At 36.2% G+C, this 20,385-nt stretch overlaps 1 protein-coding gene across 1 annotated transcript in view; it reads right to left on the bottom strand.

The window, feature by feature from the left end:
- The window catches only part of TMPRSS15 (transmembrane serine protease 15), a 115,810-nt gene that overhangs the window by 50,676 nt on the left and 44,749 nt on the right, over positions 1-20,385 (bottom strand). The window contains exons 10-14 of the mRNA XM_036242927.1: positions 16,018-16,158; positions 15,247-15,396; positions 7,826-7,931; positions 7,093-7,243; positions 4,728-4,863 (exon numbers count right to left, since the gene is read on the bottom strand). Of these exons, the coding sequence (XP_036098820.1) occupies positions 4,728-4,863; positions 7,093-7,243; positions 7,826-7,931; positions 15,247-15,396; positions 16,018-16,158 (684 nt within the window). The remainder of the gene's footprint in view (positions 1-4,727; positions 4,864-7,092; positions 7,244-7,825; positions 7,932-15,246; positions 15,397-16,017; positions 16,159-20,385) is intronic.

Below are 20,385 nucleotides of genomic sequence, written 5' to 3'. Positions count from 1 at the left end.
GAGATCTATCTCTGGGCCTTCATTTGACAAAAAAATATCAATTACTCTGTATAAAAATGACTGTAAGGAATTGACAAAAGCACTTTTAGCCATAGTACATCCGATGACATGATTTATTTTGATGGTGGTGTTGCTATAGTGGAAATGTAGCATGTGCTTCTTAATAGAGGAGCAAAGACTTATGAAATGTAAGTCTGGATGTCACAGTCATGCTGTGTTATGAGATAAACCATCTCCACCCAGAGAAAGAGAATTAAATAACCTGTTTGGTACAGAGAACTCTATTCATTTACAGTTCTTAAACACTTTCATTTTTCTTTTTCTTGGAGCTGTTGTCTCAAAGATTTGTCTTCTGATTAATTTCTTACTATGCCAATAGGGACTCTGATGCCTCTGAGATGTGTCGATGTGGAGACATTTACTATGAGGTGACAAGAAGGAGAACCCAGCTTTCATTTAATTTAATTAGGGTTCAAATTAAAGACGTTTGGTAAAACAAACATCGTTATCATAGTAATACATAGTTGTATAGTATTACAGAAAACATTTTAGCCGTTTAGGTTGTAATGTAAAATCTCTTATCCAAATCTGTGCTTAGTTTATGAAAATTTATGTTTCTATTAACAGGTTATAGTGCCCAGCCTTGATGGTAATATTTTTATTAAATTTATGACAATGAATTTCAACTGTTCTTTCCTTGTGGTTTACATTGCATTGGTAATAGCAATATAGTCAGTGATAGCTCTAATAGGTAGAGTGTTTCTTTTAAAGATAAGAAAATAATATAGCCAAACTCACATTTATACAGAAGTATATGAGTAAACTTAATATGTAATTTGCTAGCAGCTTGAATATAAAATCACACAAAAGCAAACATTTCTGCTGGAATATGGGCATCAATTACAAGACAGATAGGTACTGATTCATTTCTATATGAAGAACTAAAGTTAGATTATTTAACTCTATGTATAAGGTCATGCCTATAAAACTTTATAAATTTTATTTTTTTCTTTGGAAATAGAAAATGGCCTAATAATGGCCAAATAGAGCAAAGCTGTAGAAATATAAGGTAACTATTACAATAGCTAAAACTATAGTTTTCTGAATTACTTTTAACAGCTACAGAAACAAGTCAGGGGAGTAAAATGTGGATTTCTTTCTGTATATACATATTCTATTTAGTAGGTGTCTTGTCACAAACCACCATATTTGTGCTCAAATTGGCATGATATTTGTGTAATAAAATGTTTACTTTTTAAAGTGTTCTCAGTACGGTCTCTGCATTTAAATGATTTGTGCCAGTGTCACGGGGCAACACTCATAGAGTGGTGGAAGTCACAGAATGGAAGAATTCCCGCAGTTATGAAAACTGAACTTACATGTCCCCAAATTAGGCCCAACGCGGATCCCTGGAAACAAGGGACGAACCTGATCTTTTCTAGTTAGTTACTTGTCTGGGATTACTTTCTTTCTTATTTAAATGCACAACAAGGGCTAAAGAAAGGCTATTAACCAGTCAGCCAGGGTTTCCTTTTATTTCTGCTTAAACAAACCAGTGATCTGGAACCAGGAAAGCTCTGCTCAAATAAGAATTTCACTGAACCAACTGCAAATGGCATTAGAATGAAATTGTTCAGAATGCATTTGGTGGTAATTAACATTTTCTGCTGTGCTAAATATTGCCCTGAAGTGAGCCATTTGGAAACTGGAACAAGCATACTCCGTGAAAATTCTGAGTTTATATATTAAAATAACATAGGTTATTCTTCCTTTATAATTTCCATATTGTTAAAATATGTAGCGATGTCATACTTCCTTGACATTAAGGTACTACCTTTTTTTGTAACTGGAATACATATGAACACTGTATGGATTTTATAGATAAAATTTTAAAATGGAAATAATAAAATTTTATTTATGTGTATAATATTATGTACAAAAATGATCTTGAATTTTCTATTTTAAGTAATGAGATTTGTTCCTTTTAAAATATCAAAATTATGACTATGTTACTTCCACTTAAACTTTTTTCTTCTTGACCACTACTGATGAACAGAAGAACCTGGTGCATAAAAGGTTAACTACAAAGAAAATCTATTGTTTGAAATGATTCCAACATCAAAATAGCAAGATATTGTTAATACTTGGTATCCATAGGAATTGTTTATCAAACCAAGAGTAATTTTAATAATTACATTCTTTTGTTTTTGCATGAAAATATTTTAGATAATAGACAGGGAAGGTGTAGAGCATCTACACAAAATAGTGAGGCAGTAATTTTCAAACATTGTCATAAAGCCCAAATCATTGTGCTCATGTTGATATTTTCTCCACTCCCATCCCCATCATCATTTCCAAGCTCTAGTTTCTATATCAAACTTCTATTTGGCAAAACGTTTGTGTCACTAAGAGAAAAATGCAAACAAAATAAAGAGGGAGAGAGATGCTTAGTTCACATCTAGTAAAATCTAATAATATTTATTCATACCCCATTTGTGTACTATTAAGAACCAGTCCGTCACTCATGAAGCAAAGGTGAATTAGAACCAGAGACTGGTGTCAAGAAATTCACTTGCTACCAGAAGTTTGTGGCCAATGTCATAAAATGAGAATGCTTTTGTTTCAGTTTCATGAGTGTCATTCTGTGTCTTGATTGTAACACTTCTTTTTTTTTTTTTTTTTTATCCTCACCCGAGGACATTTTTCCATTTTTTGTTCAGGTAGAGTGGGAGGGAGAGAGAGGAACAGAGAGAGAGAGAGAAACATCGATGTGAAAGGAACACATCGAGTGGCTGCCACCCGCACAACCGACAAGGGCCGGGGACAAACTGCAACCGAGGTACGCGCCCTTAGCGGGAACCGAACCCGGGTCTCTCAGGACCGCAGGCCGACGCTCTAACCGCTGAGCCAAACCGGCCAGGGCTGTAACACTTCTTTAAGGCCTTCTCCAGTCACACTCTCTTTTCCAAAGTCCTCTATTGTTTATTTTCCTCATTTATTACTTCTGGGGGCACCTGATTATATATTGTTTTTAGTATTTATTTATATGAATTATATTTATTTTTCCATGTATCAATGGCTATTGCTACATCCTACATTTCTTATGTGGTACTTTTTACATAGTAAATATTTATAAAATGTGAATGAGTGTTTGAAATACTAAGGAATTCATGTACAACCCCTACAAGCATCTAAACATGTCAATACAGAAGACAGAAATTATAAGTTAGCCTTTTGGCGGGATCAGCGCACTTTCGGTATGGTCTTGTGAGACCAGTAGGACAATATAAATACTATCCTCATCTAAACAGCAGCTCATCTGTTATGTGTTCTCAAACATCAGTCAGGCACCTTTAGAACTGTTCAGTTGTTAACACCATCCATCTAGAAAGACTAATTTTTTTAGCTTAAAGATTGGAAAGCAAGAAAATATATAGTTTGGGGAGTAAAGCCAAATTTGTCTAGTTCCACCAAATCGATTTTCTCGTGTGAATATGGAAGGGGATGCTCGGAAGGGCATGGGAACTGGAGAAAGTGCTGGTGGTGAGCTCAGCTCCATCTCAGAACAAAAACATCCGTGAGCTTTGACACCAGCAAAGCTGTGGAGTCAGAGCAGCTTCCAAACACCATACTCCAAACACAACGGGACACTGTTGCATTAAAACAACAATGTAGCCCAGCCAGTGTGGCTCAGGGGTTGAGCGCTGACCCATGCACCAAGGGGTCGCCGGTTCGATTCCTGGTCAGGGCACATGCCCAGGTTGTGGGGCTGATCTCCAGTGGGGGGCATGCAGGAGGTGGCCAATCAATGTTCTCTCTCATCGATGTTTCTGTCTCTCTCTCCCTCTTCCTCTCCCTTCCTCTCTATGAAATCAATAAAAAAATAATAATAAAAAAACTACAATGTAGTAAAAACATCCCAATTAAGGGACAATGATGTTTGATTTCATTTATCATTATGTGCTTTGTGTGTTGTTTATTTGTCAAACCTTACAGTCTAAAAGTGATATGAAGTCATTGTCTCCTTGACATAGATCAGATGGATGGTGATGTCCCTTTGCCTCTGAAATGTTGTGTTTCAATTGGACTTAAGAGCAAAGATGGACACAGGCTCCCTGTTATTCTTTTGAGTTGAAAGATTCCATAGGACACCAGAAAGCCTGGTCATCGCTCACTGGCAACACATTAGCGGGTCTGTGAAGGGAGCACATTGCAAGGATCCAGTCACCATTTCAGAACAAAATCTTTTGTGCAAGCTAGGTCTGTGGAGTCAAAGTCCAGGCCCACTCATTAATATTCAATTATTCTGAAAATAGACTTGGTGAGTTTCAGGCTTAACAAAACTTCTTTTGAGATCTTAACATCACTGCTTAAGAAGGTTATAAACATCTTAAAGCTTCTTCCCAAAAGACTGTTGGCCATACCACATGCCACATGGACAACAAAGTGTTAACTTGCATTCTAGTAAAAAACAACGGAAATTAGCACCTTCATTATTTTCAAAAATGAAAAGGTGCTAAAATTATCATAAATGTGATGCATAACAATGTACTGAATGATTTTAATTATAGGTTTATGTATAACATGTAATCTTTTACTGGCTTCCATTTTACTTGTATTTTAGAATCTTTAATTTCCAGTGAAGAAGTACTAGACTGAGATAAAGAAAGATCTACCTGAAAATATTAATGATTTAATTAGGGAAAATACATGTTAAAGATACTTACTAGGCAGTTCTGGAGGAGGAGTTGGGACCAAAGTTGGTTCTGGATAAAGACTCGTATTGCAAATCCCATATGTTAGGCTAATGTCATCCAAAGCTATATCACTCAGGAACTTGTTTTTAAAAGCATTGAAAGAAACCTGTAATTCAGAGAGGCACATGAAATGATTCCACTCTAATATTCCCTGACATGATTCTTCTGATGGTCCAGTATTCTCTGGAGAATCAATGCTGCTGTCTCCAAATATCCAAGGACAGGTTACCGCACAGGGAAGAATTGATGGATCATGCTTCTCAAGGTCCTTCTGTGAAACCAGCTCCCTTATTCTCGTTCATACTAGTCTGAATTTTCACCAGTGTCTTCCTTCTGAGATAGGCAATACTGCCACAGTTTCTCTCTGCCCGTCTCTCTCGCATGATGCCGCCACGTTGCATTGTACTCTGACTTGCGTAATGCCACATCTAGCAAAGCAGAGCAAACCTCTCCCAGATTCTTCCCCCGCCAATATTAGAAATTGAAGTAACTGTCTTCTCAGAGCATATAAACCATGGAGAGAAAGTACACTGATTTGACCATCTAAATTGGAGAAGAGGGGGCAGGGGAAAATATAAGTACAATCTGACCATGTAAGGTCAACTGGAACTGGTTGTAGTTTACCCAGAAATCGGGGTGAGATACTCTGTGAGGGTGATGCCCAGAGGACACAGTCCCAGACTTGGGAGAAAGATCCAGTGGTCATATGAAATATATCAGGTTCTTAGGGACAGCGGGTATATTTAGCTGGGATTTCTTGAGTCTTGTGTAGGAGAGAAAAGGCAGAAACTGAGTATCTGTTATATATTAATTACTATGCTAGGCACATGTTATACTTTATCTCATTTAATTTTTCCAATATTATTATATAGTCATCTATTCACTCATTCGTTATTCATTCCACCTACTTCACGGCAGGCACTATCCCAAATAAAGATTATTTTTTTTCCCTTTCATGTATGGGCAAGCTGAATTTCAAAGAAACTTACGTGATTTGTTCAGGATTTCACAACGAAGGGGCAAAACCAGGGTGAAAATATTTATGGAATTTGATGCTGCCACCCTGCCTGATGAGCTAACTTTGAAAAAGTTGCTCCAGTTTTATTACTTAAAAAAAACAAACAAACAAACATGTTCAGCGACATGAGCCAGACTTAGCCACTGTGGTACTTACATCCCTGCTTCTGCGATCTCTGTGTCCCCTGAGGTTCCATTTCCTTTCCCTTCCTTGAATTGTCAGAAAACAACCAAAGGTGGAGAGAAAAAAAATCACAGAATTGAAGGACAGGATCCAAAGGAAGAAAAAAGGAAAGAAAGGAAGAAAGGTGGGAGAGAGACAGATCCGAGAGTGGCCGATTAGTGCCCACCTCATACAAAGTCACAGGAAAAACCTGAAGCCCTGTGATGACAATGTGAATCCAAAAATACATCTTCTAAAAGTTCCACTCTCTTGTCTGAAGTTACCCAATTAAAACATTGTTAATTTGGTCACACTATCAGCCTATATTACCCCATATTTTAATTGCAAACACCCTCAGGAAGAGAACACATTAAGCTGTCGTCTGAAAAATTAACTCACTCTAATGTGAAATAAGTGACTGGAGATTTCCCAGTGACAAAGCTCCTAGGGACTGTTTTTCAAGGAAAGGGAGATTCAGGCAGTGAGCAGGTGGATGGATGCTGGTATGTGAGGATGTGCTGAAGGGGAAGGAAATGCCCCAGAAAAGTGCAGGGCTGTTGGAGGTGATGTTTGTAAAACGCTGGAAGTCCCGATGAGGCAGGGACAGGAGGATGCAGTCAGCTTGTGTTAAAAATTGCTGAATAAAAGCTGACAGGTGTCCATGGATTCTATGGCTCTTGATAAGTAGCACTGTCCTGAGGTAAATTGTTCCTCAATGAGTGGTTTTTAATAAGTCGATGAGTAAATAAAAATAAAAGCACTCAAAGATTAAAAAAAAAAAAAAAAAGCAGAGCCTGGCCAGTGTGGCTCAGTGGCTGAGCATCGACCCATGCACCAAGAGGTCCTGGTTCGATTCCTGGTCGGCGCACATGCCCAGGTTGTAGACCCGATCCCCAGTGGGTGGGTGCAGGAGGCGGCCAGTCAGTGTTCTCTCTCATCGATGTTTCTCTCTCTCTGTCCCTCTCCCTTCCTCTCTCTCTAAAATCAATAAAAAATTTTTAAAAAAAGAAGGCAGATGATGAAAGTAGAGAAAGTGACTAGGCTGTATTTAGAAAACAAATGAATTTTTTCATCACATCACCATATAAACTATAATTGTATCACCATTATTAGAATACAAATAAATGATTCTAAAACACAAAGTAGTTTAGTAACCTTAAATTCCACTGTTTCATTTATCGTTACTTGTCCATAATTCCAATTTTTTCCATAATTTCCTTCCTTTTGGAAAATTATCTTCTCCATGTTTTGTTCACTGCTGATATTAATGTTTAATTTATAGACATTTTCACCATACATGTAATACCTAGTGTGGAAAAAAGCAAAAATGATTAGATTCCTACAACATTAGAATAAAGGCATTTATGGGTCCTTCTAAATTCTTTTTTTTTCAATTTTTATTAATTTATTTTTGTTATAGATGGTCTCCTTTTTCCCTCCTGACACCCTCCTCCTCATCCCGCCCCCCGCAACCCCCCAGCATTGTTGTCTATGTCCATTGGTCACGCATACGTGCATGTAAGTTCTTTGGTTTATCTCATCTATCCCTGCCCCCCTCCCCCCCTCTGCTCCCCTCCCCTGAGGTCTGTCGGTCTGAACCATACTCCTTTCTATGTCTCTGGGTTTATTTTGTTCATTATATTCTACAAATGAGATCATGTGGTGTTTATCCTTCTCTGATTGGCTTATTTTTGCCCCCTTTCCTTTGGATGAAGGAGTTGCTGGAGAAGGACAGAAGTCCCCCAACATTTTACTTGTTAACAAATGGAAAATAATGGCAAATTCATTACCACTCTGGAAGACATCTCAGGGAAATCTGAGCCTGGCAACACGAGAAAAGCAGTTACTCGTTAGATAATATGGTACGTAACACGGGCCTGCAGCATACCAGAAACCAAGGCAGACTGGTTCCAAAGGGGGGTTCAAAGGAAGGCTTAAAAGTTGTACTCTTTCTTGTCTCCCGCCTGGTCCAGTTGGGGTGGAAATGTAAAATCCTGAAAAAATGAAAAAAAAAAAAGTTTTTACTTCACTTAAATATTAGCATTTTCTTTGTGTGGGGTATTCATGGCAGAAAAGAACAACTTTAAGGTGAAAATATAAGAAAATATATTTAGGTAGAGTGAAAAGGACACCAAACTGAAAGCCAGAAAGCACAGTCTCTGGCATAACAAATTCTTATTTAGGAAAATCACCTCTCGACTCTGGACCTTCCAATTTATAAAACAAGAGCCTTGAATGGGAGCACTGCTAGGAATATATCAAACTCTTGCTATTCATTGATTCAATATGATTGTTTCACTGTATTATCACATCCACATGCCTCTTTAATTCCCATTTATTAAAGATTTTAATTATTTCACTCTTTAGAGACAGTCAGTCATGAGGGTATTTAGATACACTGGTGGAATAACTCCTGATGTATGCAAGTATTTAAATACACATTTGAAGACAAAGTTAGAGTTTCAAAGATTGTCAGGTTTTTATTCCATTGACTATATTACATTTCTCTAAATAAGAAGTTACCTAATTTTATAATGACTTCATCTTCCATATTCCTTTGAATGATAACTAATCAGATCACAGAGAAGCAGATAGCATGCAAATCCACATGAAAGGTTTCTTTCTAAATAGCTCAAGCTACTGAGTAAAGTGTTCTCTGATCTGAAATTCATTATTCCAACTAATAATTTGAATCATGTGAAGTGTGAGAAGAGTTATTGGGTTGAGAACACTTTCAACATTCTTTTAGGAAAATTTAAAATATATTTTATTCTTACTTTGTAGCTCCTACATTATGACAGAAATTTGGAATCATGTAACAAAATATAAAACAAAATATTAGAAAAATCTACTTTTATTGAAATGCAATTCTTCATGAAATGTTAAAATTTAATGTTTATTTGAAATCAAGCATCTTCTCTCGTGCACTCTGACATAATTTTTATAGACAATTTTGCATATAAAATTGGTATTTGTTTATAACACACATAATAAAGACAGGCATGAAGAAAGATGCTAGTAAACTGCCAAATATACATATTAGAGCATATTTATTTATTTATTTTATTTTTTTATCCTCACCTGAGGACATTTTTCCATTTTTGTTCAGATAGAGTGGGAGAGAGAGAGAGGGAGAGAGAGAGAGAGAGCCAGAGAGAAACATCCACGTGAAAGGGACACATCGAGTGGCTGCCACCCGCACGACCAACCAGGGCTGGGGACAAACTGCAATCTGCAACCTAGGTACACGCCCTTAGCGGGAACCAAACCCGGGACTCTCTGGACCACAGGCTGACGTTCTAACCGCTGAGCCAAACTGGCCAGGGCTATCAGAGCATACTTAGATCAGTGAGACAAATAAATGTTTTATCAAGGTGTAATTCTGGTCAAATATCTTAACAAATGCAATATATTCACATTCTTTGGATTTAGATTACAAAATATAAAGTAGAAAAGAAGGCATGTTTAACATTTTATGTTATGAGCACATCACTTATATTTTATATAATGCTGTAATATTTCATGAGTACTTATTTTTAGCTATATTTAGTGCTTAATTATTCAACTTATTAACAAAAGTATTATAGATACAGAGGATATATTCAAGAATTCACTCTCTAAATGCCCAAATGCCTTTTGAGCTAACCTTACTTTTAGTTGCTTACAATGTAGTTGAGGAGGAAATAATTAAAATACCACTGAACGCCAAAAATAAGTACTGAAATGGCTAGCCAATTCAGAAATATTTCTAGTTAGCTGAAATAATATAACACAAACACAGATTGTGCTCTTATTTATGTTTGGCTGTTGATAGGCAATTTGTTATGGTTTGAAATATTTTGACTCTACTGTTTACTCATTAAACAGTAATATTTTAGGGGTTTTTAGTGTGATTAAGATATAATGTTATGAGGTTTGTATTATTGTCCAGATAAAACATAATTATTTGAACTGCAGTACCTTATGTATTTTGTATAAATTTAAAAAAAAACAGAATATAGTAAATATCATGTACAATTGCATATTTTGACATACAGTAAATAATATATTGAGTTACTATTTCTTTGATACCATCTAAATTCTTTAGTTAAGAAATAAAAAAAATGAAGGAAATTTCTTACAAAATTATAAATTTTAAAAGTAGAGAATTGTAGTTTACATAAACATTTACACAGTCCAACTACCCAATTGTCCTTAAATTTCCTCTTTAACATCTTCCCTGTGGGGGTCACTTGACCTCTGCTCAAACAGGTCAGAGGCAGCAGGAATCCTTGCATTCCGTGGTGCCCACTCCACTTCAACATAATTAAGAAACTCTTTTATTTTAACAATAAGTTATCCTGCACCTACCTATTGTTTTTTCTTTTGCCTGCTGGACCCGTTAAGGATAAGAAAATTTATGTCAGCTCTACAAATATTTAAAGGTCAGTATTATGCTTTTCCTACGCCTTCTTGATTACACATCCCTTTTGCCTTCAGTAATTTTAATATGACGCAATATCAGTTTGCTTCTCCATTTGATAAACTTGTCAGTTAGTTGTACCTTCAGTTGGTTCCACTCAGAGTTTGGAAACCAGACGCCCACACGGTATTTTTATTTGATTATCTCACCAGGTGGAGGAGTAGAAACATTATAATAGTTGGGTCTCTGACTTCAATCAGATCATCCTCATGGTTAGTATTTTATTTCCAAGTGTGCCCTGGTCCTGGTTCTCTAACTCTCTGGGAGAAGTTTCTCATCTACATCACTGCTTAATAATGCTGCCTCTGTGCAATCTTATCGGTTCCTAATTCAACATCTTTCACCAGCTCTTTATTTCCTACTGCAACAAGTACAAGTCCACCCTGATGTCTGCCTTCTGTATCATGACTTCAATATCATTTTCTGGTCATAGTTCTTACAATTCATTGATTTACATGAAGCACTTCTACAAAATCAGATTATTTTAATTTTTCGAGACAGAAATTTTATAACTTTTTTTTTCTATTATTCTGTCCTTCCACTTTCTCTTCTAATTATATCCTTCAAATCCTACTAATTTTTTGAGGTCATTTAAATCAGATTATTATCTCCTTCAGAAAGCCTCTCTTGGTGTTCCTAAGTAGATGTGTTCCTAAGTAGATGTGACCACTCCTTCTTTTGAATTCCCAGTGTATTTCTCTGATGTCACTTAAAAATTGTGTATATTGATATCTAAATGCGACTTTTTAAACTTGCTAAATCTTAGGAAAAAGAAAGACACTTAGTAAATTTTTGAATTCTTTATATGGATTAGCTAAATATTGCTTCATGTTACACTATATAGATTCATGTTACACTAATTTGACTTGTTTTTCATTTTTAAATTTACTGAAGTACTACAGAAAGAAATGATTAAAACAGATTTTTTTTTTTTTTTTTTTTACCATATGAGAATTCCTATGCTACATGAAAATTCCTTTTTAAATCCTTCATCTTTCTCGAATATCTTTAAAAGCTCTTGGAATTAACCTCAGTCAGCTTAAAAACCGGAAAATTGCCCTGGCCTGTTGGGCTCAGTGGTTAGAGCATCGGCCTGCGGTCCCGAGAGACCCGGGTTCGGTTCCTGCTAAGGGCATGTACCTCGGTTGCAGTTTGTGCCCGGCCCTGGTTGGGTTGTGCGAGTGGCAGCCACTCAACGTGTCCCTTTCACATTGATGTTTCTCTCTCTCTTCCTCTCTTTCCCTTCCAGTCTATCTGAACAAAAAAATGAAAAAATCTCCTCGGGTGAGGGTTTAAAAACAAAACAAAACAAAAAAAATCCTGGGAAATTGAATACATTTTGTTAATTTCAGCAAACAGAAAATCTCTTTCTTGAGCCATTAGATTTTTCTTACAACTTACTTTTTTCTTTTCTCCTTATTTCCCCATTGACTGACCCTGATCCCCCCACTGGGGGTCCCAATTAAGGAAGAAAAGCACTGGATATGTTACGAGGCTGATGTAGATACCGTAGCAGCTAGAGAGATAGAACTTTCTGGAAACTTGGAGATCCTTTTCAAGAAGAAAATAGGCTGATATAATCGCTTTGTAAGTTGTGAGTGGATATGTAAAACCAACTGAACCTAGCAGATAAACATTAATCGTTTTAGACTGGAGAATAATCCAATTTTAGATTCTATCGATATTAGAATACATAGTATTTTCTAAAATTCAACATCACCAGACACATACAGAAATAAAGAGAATTACTCTGAAAACACTAGAGTTTTACTTATTTTGTAAAAAGTTTATGTATTAAGTAAAATGCATATATCTAAATTACTTAAACTATTTTTGAAAATGGAAGAATATAACTGTTTTCCTCCCCAGCATACTACTTACAACTGTACCACAGTCTGTTGAGTGCTTGTGTCATGAAAAAAAAATTATTATAACACCAAAATTTATATAACATATTTTACATCCCAGGTAATTCTCTACTTTTAAAACATAACAATCAATTTAATGTTCATAACGTGAACATTAACTCTGAAGTCAGATGCTATTACCGTCAGCCCCACTAGCAGCGGAGGGAGCCGAGGCACAGAGAGAAGACAGTAACTTGTTGAAATGGCAGAGCTGAGATTAAAACCTGGCTAAGGGTCAGGGTCTCTACTGTAAGGATCTTTGCTACTGCACTAGGCTAACCTCCAAGCACTGGAAACAACTATGATTTCATTGAGAAAGGCCAACAAAGAAACTCTTTCTTTGTTCTGCCCAGCCCTTTAGTGACCGCTACACTTCTGAAGTTTCCATGTTACTAACCTTCTTTTCCCTGAATGTTCTGAACAAATGGCCCATCTCTTAGTATCCCAAGATGCTGCCCAGAATCTCCACCAATTTCCTCTGCTTCTAAGAGGTCCATTTAGTGCAGAGATTTGGGAACTGAGCATTTAATGCAGAGTTTTGGGAACTGAGCATTTAGTGCAGAGATTTGGGAACTGAGCATTTAGTGCAGAGATTTGGGAACTGAGCATTTAGTGCAGAGATTTGGGAACTGAGCATTTAGTGCAGAGTTTTGGGAACTGAGCATTTAGTGCAGAGATTTGGGAACTGAGCATTTAGTGCAGAGATTTGGGAACTGAGCATTTAGTGCAGAGATTTGGGAACTGGGCATTTAGTGCAGAGATTTGGGAACTGGGCTCCAGCGGGAGAGAAAGTTCCACAAGAACTCAAAAGTTAAGGGGCTTGGATGTTCTTCCCTAAAGCAATGTCAATTCAAAGTTGATCTGTTTCATTCAGACTTTCCTGTCATTTAAAGTGAAGGCAGAGAACAAAAACCCCTGCATGGATAAGGGGAACACAGAGCAGGAGAGATTTAATTCTCCATTTCAGAGTTAGAATGTTCTGACATGAAAAGGAGGTTGGAAGAAAAACGACCCTGGGGGGGGGGGCATGACTGGTAGATGATGGAATCACTGTCAGGAGGGCTGGAGAGAACCTGTCAGGCCCTGTCACACACTCTCATTGCACTCTGCCTCGGCGGGCTCTGAACTGCTCTGGCCGGTCTCACTTTAAAGATCTCTCACTACACAGCTTTCTCCCAAGACTTCATTTCTAACCCCACTATTTAATACCTCTCCCTGACATTCAACCTGCCCTGCTTTGGTCAGTTTCATTTTAATTCTTTAGTTGTTTAATCTGTTAGCAAGCAGAACCATTTCTCTCCCGTAAGGTACTTATATTCTTCAAATATCAGTGAAATTATTTTATCTCTTACTCTGATGACATACGAGTAGAAAAATGGTAATTTGAACATCAAAGATTTCAACTGCATAAGAGGAATCTATCATCCTGAAAAGCTATAAATGTTTGCTGCACTTTCCTCTGACTGCTCTTCAAGTGTGGTAGAGACCTTTTTATTTTATTTTATTTTTTATTACAGTAAAGGGAAAAAGTGGTCAAAGTATTTGACTGAGGTCAGTCTTCTTTAGAGGGTTGGGGTGATTATCACTTCGCGTTAGTATTCAGCTGTGTAGATTACAGATTTAGTCATAGAAAATCAGGCCCTGAGAAATAACTGTTCAAAGAGGGTTAATTAAGACAATGAATGTCATCATTTTTATTATTAAACATGTTTGGTTTAATGGGATTGGCCAACTACGCAGAGTTTATATTTTTTGGTTCATCGGTCTGCACTCATTTATCAGGATCCCGTCAGCTCTCAGGCGTTGTACAGAATCTGACCTTCTCACATCTGCTCCCACCGACCCGACAATCCCATGCTCTCTTCCCTGGCTCAGCCAAGAGCCTTCCACATCACTCCTATGAGAACACGCATCTCCTGTCACTGAGGAAAAAGAGCCAGCGCCCTAGACGACCCATTATTTCTGGAGCCCACCAGCTCTACCCACATTGCTCCAGCCATGCTGGCCAGCCTCCTGGCTTCTCTTCGAACCGGCCAGGCACGCGCCCTGTAGAACTTGCTCTGCTTTGCTTCCTCTGGCTGGAGTCATCTCTACTTCTGGTTCCTTCAGGTACTTAAAGTTTTGATTCAAATGTCACTTTTTCAATGAGCCCTTACCTGATCACCCTGTTTTCATTTGCAGTAGCACCCCAACACCTGCTTTCTCCATTGCCCTTGCCAAACTCCATCTTTTTCTGGAGTACTCATTCACATTTAACATACCCCCAAAATGTAATCACTTGTCAGGCATATGGTTTATTTTCTATTTTTCTTTGCTAGAATCTGTTCCATGACAGCAGAAAAGCTGCTTTATTTTGTTCACAGATATATTTTGAGTGCCTGCATAGGGCCTAGGGCTCAACAGATTCTTCTTGAATGAAGGAGAATAACTTGAATGGGGCTTTTAATGAGTATGAAAATAGATGAAAAGTAATTACTTTCTATTAAGAAATATTTTGATTGCCCTGGCTGGTTTGGCTCAGCGGTTGGAGCGTTGGCCTGCAGACCAGAGAGTCCCGGGTTCAGTTCCCCTAGGGGCACGTACAAAAAAAAGAAAAGAAATACTTTGATCAAGTTGAAGTAGTATGATGTACCATACTGTGTTATTCTAGGGCTGCCATTGTTTAGAGAATATGGCTTAGTCAGATATATTTCTACCCTGAAAGAAAATTAATGGCCCCTGTGTACTTTTCAACATCCTGTGCATATATAAGGTAAAGAAAATCCTTTTTGAAACACTGGTTTTTATTTGCCTGAATATTAAATAACCATTTTCATTTAAATGCATTTATTAGTCTGTGATTTAAAGAAAGAGAAAATCTGAAAAGACTGTCTTGCATTTTAAACTGGTGAACAACACACACCAATTTTTTTTGGTTTATAAATTAAATATGAATTATACCTGAAACATTGCCAAAAGTGTGGTCAAAATCTGGTCCAGTAGAAGGAGGAAAGGTATTTCCCTGAACCCTTTCCCAGTCGTTATCATCATTTAGATCTTGGATCCAGAAACAAAAGCCATCTTCAAAATTACAGTTAATTTTCTCATAATCTGTGAATTAAAAAAAGAAAACACTTCCAATTTAGTGCACATGTGACTAGACTAATAGATTGCATTGAAAATAATCTAACCTTATAAAATTTATAATTAAACGGCATGCTTGAAATCTTTCTTTTCAATTTATCTTGTCTTTTTCTTTCCATTTAGTTTTAAAAAATCCAGCTTTGTGCTGCCAACTGTGTTAGAAAAATATTTTTGTTATACCCCATTAAAACTTTAGCAATGACAAGCTTTTAGGTTTTTAATTTTTACATCTTACCTCCACTGGCTTTAACTACATAAACTTCATATTGTGCTTTCTCCCTATTACTAACTATAGTACTCTACTCAGAAATAATGTAGAACATTCACATAATTAATTTTATGCTAATTTTAAAATCTAGTCTGAATTCTTGCAGTATATAAAATTTAATTATTATATTGATTTATACTTTTTCTTAAATTGGTTGATTCTTTTGAAGAACATGAACTATTTTCTCATTTCTTTCTAAGTATTAAGTAGGGAGAAACATACATAAGAGATAACTCATTAAAGAACTTGTATAATAAAACATTCCATCACATTATTAAAGTATCTGAAGATTCACAGGCTAAATAATAAACAATACTTACTATTAAGGTCTCTGCTGTTAAATGTAGTGTATGTTGCATGAAAACCAATATAATCATTTTCATCTGATTCTATAAGAAAGGTGGCAGTAACTTCGTTGGAAAAAATTCTAATTGTGCCAGGATTAGTTTCTGAGAGAGAAGCTACAAAAGAAAATAAAAGTACATATCTATCTAGTCCATTTATCATTCCATCCATCCATCCATCCATCCATCCATCCATCCATCCAATTGATCTATCAATCTACTATCAATCTATCTAATACTACTCAGGTGACTAAAAACATTAATCTGTGATTAATTTATTTTAATTTAAATGACTTCTCCTAAGCACTAGAAAATCAAATTATTATACATATTTATGGCTTGAAAAAACTACAAGTTTATTTTTAGTTATTAGTTACATATACCATATACACATAAATACATGCATTCTTGACTGAAAAAGTTTGTCTAAGAAACATGCAAGTAAAGCAGTTATAAAACTAAAAGTTCCTTGACTCTATCAGGTATTTATCATGCTATGCTAACAGAGGCTAAACTCAGTCACAATACTAGAATCAAAAGTATTTCTTTGGTTTTCTATCCATATAACTGTAGGACCTCAAAATAATACTTGGTGACTTGAGGATTTTTTCTGCTTTATATTCATTTTTTAATATTGACTAATATTGATTATATTATTTCTATTACATATTGGTTTTATCATTTTTTGTCTTGACTTTAAACTACATAAGGAATATTTTTCCAGACTTTTGATTCTCAAGGGTTAGAATAGTGCTTGGGATATGAAAAATATTTGCATAATGATTTACAAACTTATGTTATATGAAATTTGCGTTTTAAACATATTTATAATTTAGACATGCATTCTCAAAGGGAATGATATTGCTTTTAAAGGGGCAAAACTTGGTTCTCGCAGGGGGGTGGGAATCTTAATTTTTAAAGTATAAAGCCTAGGCATACATATGGTATGTACATAGATATACAGAATATCTAAAATATTAAACTTTTATTGAAGAGCAATTAGGTAAAAGGAAAAGATCTACAAAGATTCCCCTTTAGGAGTGATAATAAAAAAATGGGTAAGGAACAATGGTTTAGCATTTTAATTTGATAATCAGATTTAGGTTTCTGGAAAGTACCATACTTGCACGTTGGAGACAAAGCACCACGGTGATTTACTGAGTTTTAAAAAAAGGTCCTTTCATGAACTATTGAACATTCTGTGCTTATCATGTGGAAGTTAGCAAAAAGTGATACATGAATGACAATTTTAATAGAATCGAAAAGAAAGAACATCACGAACAAGTGTTGATTCGCATCTTCCTCTTTTTCTCACAAATGTTGCATGTCCTTCTTCCAGTATTTGCTCACAAAAAACTACATTGGTTATTTAGACTCCTTACACCAGCATACATACATGAATAACCCAAATATTGCTCATATTGAAAATTTTTATAGTCCATAATTGTCCAGTTGCCTAAAGGAAGTGAATGTTCTAGAAACTTTGCTTCGAACCCATCTACCTTTCTTATTCTTGCTTTCTTTTCCATAGCAATGGACATTTTTTGGATTATGGCTTCTGGCTGGATCTGAATGTGGCTCCTGGTTCAGTGGCACCCTTGGTGGTTGTACTGTGTTGGAGCCCCATGTTTTCTCATGTTATCGCACTGGTCTAGATACTCCAGGTGGGCTTGTGTATATCAGAGATATACACAAACTTCTGGGAATGGTGTGGAATGTTTGTGTGTGTAGAGACTTTGCAAACTTGTGTCAGATTCTTAAAGTCTCCTTGACTGGTTGGAGTCTCAGAACTGCAGATCCTGGGGAAGGCGTGTCTGATGCATCCAGGAAGATGACAGCAGGTAGTGGTTACGAGGAGGGGCTCCAGAGTCAGCCTGAGATCTAGCCCTGACTCCATATCTTACTAGACTCCTCTGTGTCTCAGTTCCCTCTGTAATAATATCATAATACTTGCTATAAAGATTGGCGATCAAAAGTAAATATGTAACTTCCATGCTATTGTTTCTCCTTCTCTCTAACTGGGATGCAAGCCCTGAAAACATAGAGATTATACCTAATGCTTTCTGTGCCTCTGCCACTCTGCCAGAACATCAGAAACTTTTAAGCAATATTTGGGTGCCAGAGTTAATATATGAGCAACCAGAGTAATAGAGTTTGCTTACATGAACAATTAGGTCTGGACTTGAAAGAAAAAAGATTTCCTAATAATTAGAAAAATCTTTTTTTTCTTCATCGATTTTAGAGAGAAAGAGAGAGGGAGAGAGATAGAAACATCGATGAGAGAGAATATTGATTGGCCGCCTGTTGCATGCCCCGCACTGGGGATTTGGCCCATAACCTTGGCATGTGCCCTGACCAGGAATTGAACCTGCGACTTCTTGGTGCATGCTCAACCACTGAGCCACACTGGGCAGGCTCTTCATAATTTTTAATGGCTGAATTTTTCTATAGCAGATACGATACATTTTTAGACAATAATTCCTTAAGAAAACCCATTGACTTTTATTAAAAAAATGAAATAAAAACCTCCCATATTTCTATAAACATTAATTTACATAAACTTGCCATACAGTCACATTTAAATGTGAATGAACTCATTGTTTCTTTCTTAACAGCAAAGGCTCTGGTGACCAGGTCTTTTGAAAGAGAAGTGTGGAAGTATGATGAAGATACAGGGGATTTTGAAGGAGGCCAATGGGCAGGAAAGACAGACTTTCTACAGAGTATGATTTTAAAGATCTATCTCCAAACTATTTATTCTATGCAATTTACAAGAGAAGAAGTTCTGCCCCTGGAGTATGTTTTTTGTGTGTTATAAACACTTTGTGAAAGTGCTCACAATTAATTTGGTGCTGGTGATGTGCAGATGAAATAACCAGGTTCTCTTATTAGGAAAGTTCAGATTAGTGAATTATTGAAAAATGACTTTGGAATTAATCTATGTGGGAGAAATGTCATGGGGGACTTGAGGAGGTAGATGAGGAAGTAATCTTTAATTCGGCCAAGCACTATGATTGGAAAGTCTTCCAGAGCCTCTGAGAAGGTCAACACTTTATTTAAAACAGTGCTTGTTAAACTTTCCCGTAAAAATAATCCTATCAACAGAGGTGAGTGAATGAGTACTTCTAAGTGAACACAAAAGGGTTCTAATGAAAACACACAGTTTATCAATATGCTTGACTCTGAAAAAATATTTGCATGTATTATTTAATTGTACATCCACAATACGATTACTTATGTTGGAAGGTAGGTTGACCATTATACATTCGGCTATATGTACGCACACTCATGTGCACTTCATTTTTAAAAGCTTGGCCTTGAATTGTCAAGCTACAATATTAGGCATATGTTTTCAGCATTTAGAAATGGAATAACAGCTAAGTACTTGGGATATCAAGAATGACATAACAACTACACACTCAGAAAATAGCTTGGCAATTTAAAATCAATTTCAGTATGCTCACCCAGGCTATTTCTATTCAATTTCTTTGAGGATGCATAAAAATATCTGTGTATTTTTCTGAACAACAAATTAAATAAGCACATTTATAATCTTCAACCACTTCCATACCCAGTATTGATAATTATTACCATCACTGGATTGAATATTGTACCTTCACCACTGCAGTTAAAGAAAACACTTTTGAATTACCTCTCTTATCAACCTATTCTCATTGACTTCAATTCCCATAATTATTTCGAAAAGACCCTTTTGTACTTTAAATCATCTTCTTTATATCATAATATACAAACCATCATGCCCACCTTCCTCTGATACTTTTTACCTGTTAGAGAACTTTTACATGACTTTCTACGAAAATGACTGACTGAATAATGCCTTTACAACTTGTTTATACTGACTTACCCCGAATCAAATATATAAGAACTATTTTATGATACTGTATACTTATATTTTCTTGTAATTTCTCTAGATAATTGTTTTCCCCATTTTAATTAAAATATTTATATATTTTCAATGTGATCAAGATAATCACAGTATTTGATATATACATTTTGAACTGGAATTTTTTGTTTGTTTTTGTTAATCCTCACTCAAAGATATTTTTCCATTGATTTTTTAGAGAGAGTGGGAGGGATAGACAGAGACACAGAGAGAGGCAGAGACAGACAGAAACATCAATATGAGAGAGAAACACATTGATTGTTTGCCTCCTGCATGACCCCGACCTAGGCCGGGTATCGAACTTGCAACTCAGGTAGCACCTTGACCAAGAATGTAACCCGTGACCTTCAGTCCAAGGGCTAACACTCTAACCACCGAGCCAAACTAACTAGAGCTGAACTAAAATTAAAAAAAAAATTTTTTTCTTTATTGATTTTAGA

This window comes from Molossus molossus, unplaced genomic scaffold (genome assembly GCF_014108415.1).
Source record: "Molossus molossus isolate mMolMol1 unplaced genomic scaffold, mMolMol1.p scaffold_m16_p_5, whole genome shotgun sequence".
NCBI lineage: Eukaryota > Metazoa > Chordata > Mammalia > Chiroptera > Molossidae > Molossus > Molossus molossus.
Note: the sequence above shows the minus strand (reverse complement) of the source record. Positions and strands in the feature narration are given on the sequence as shown.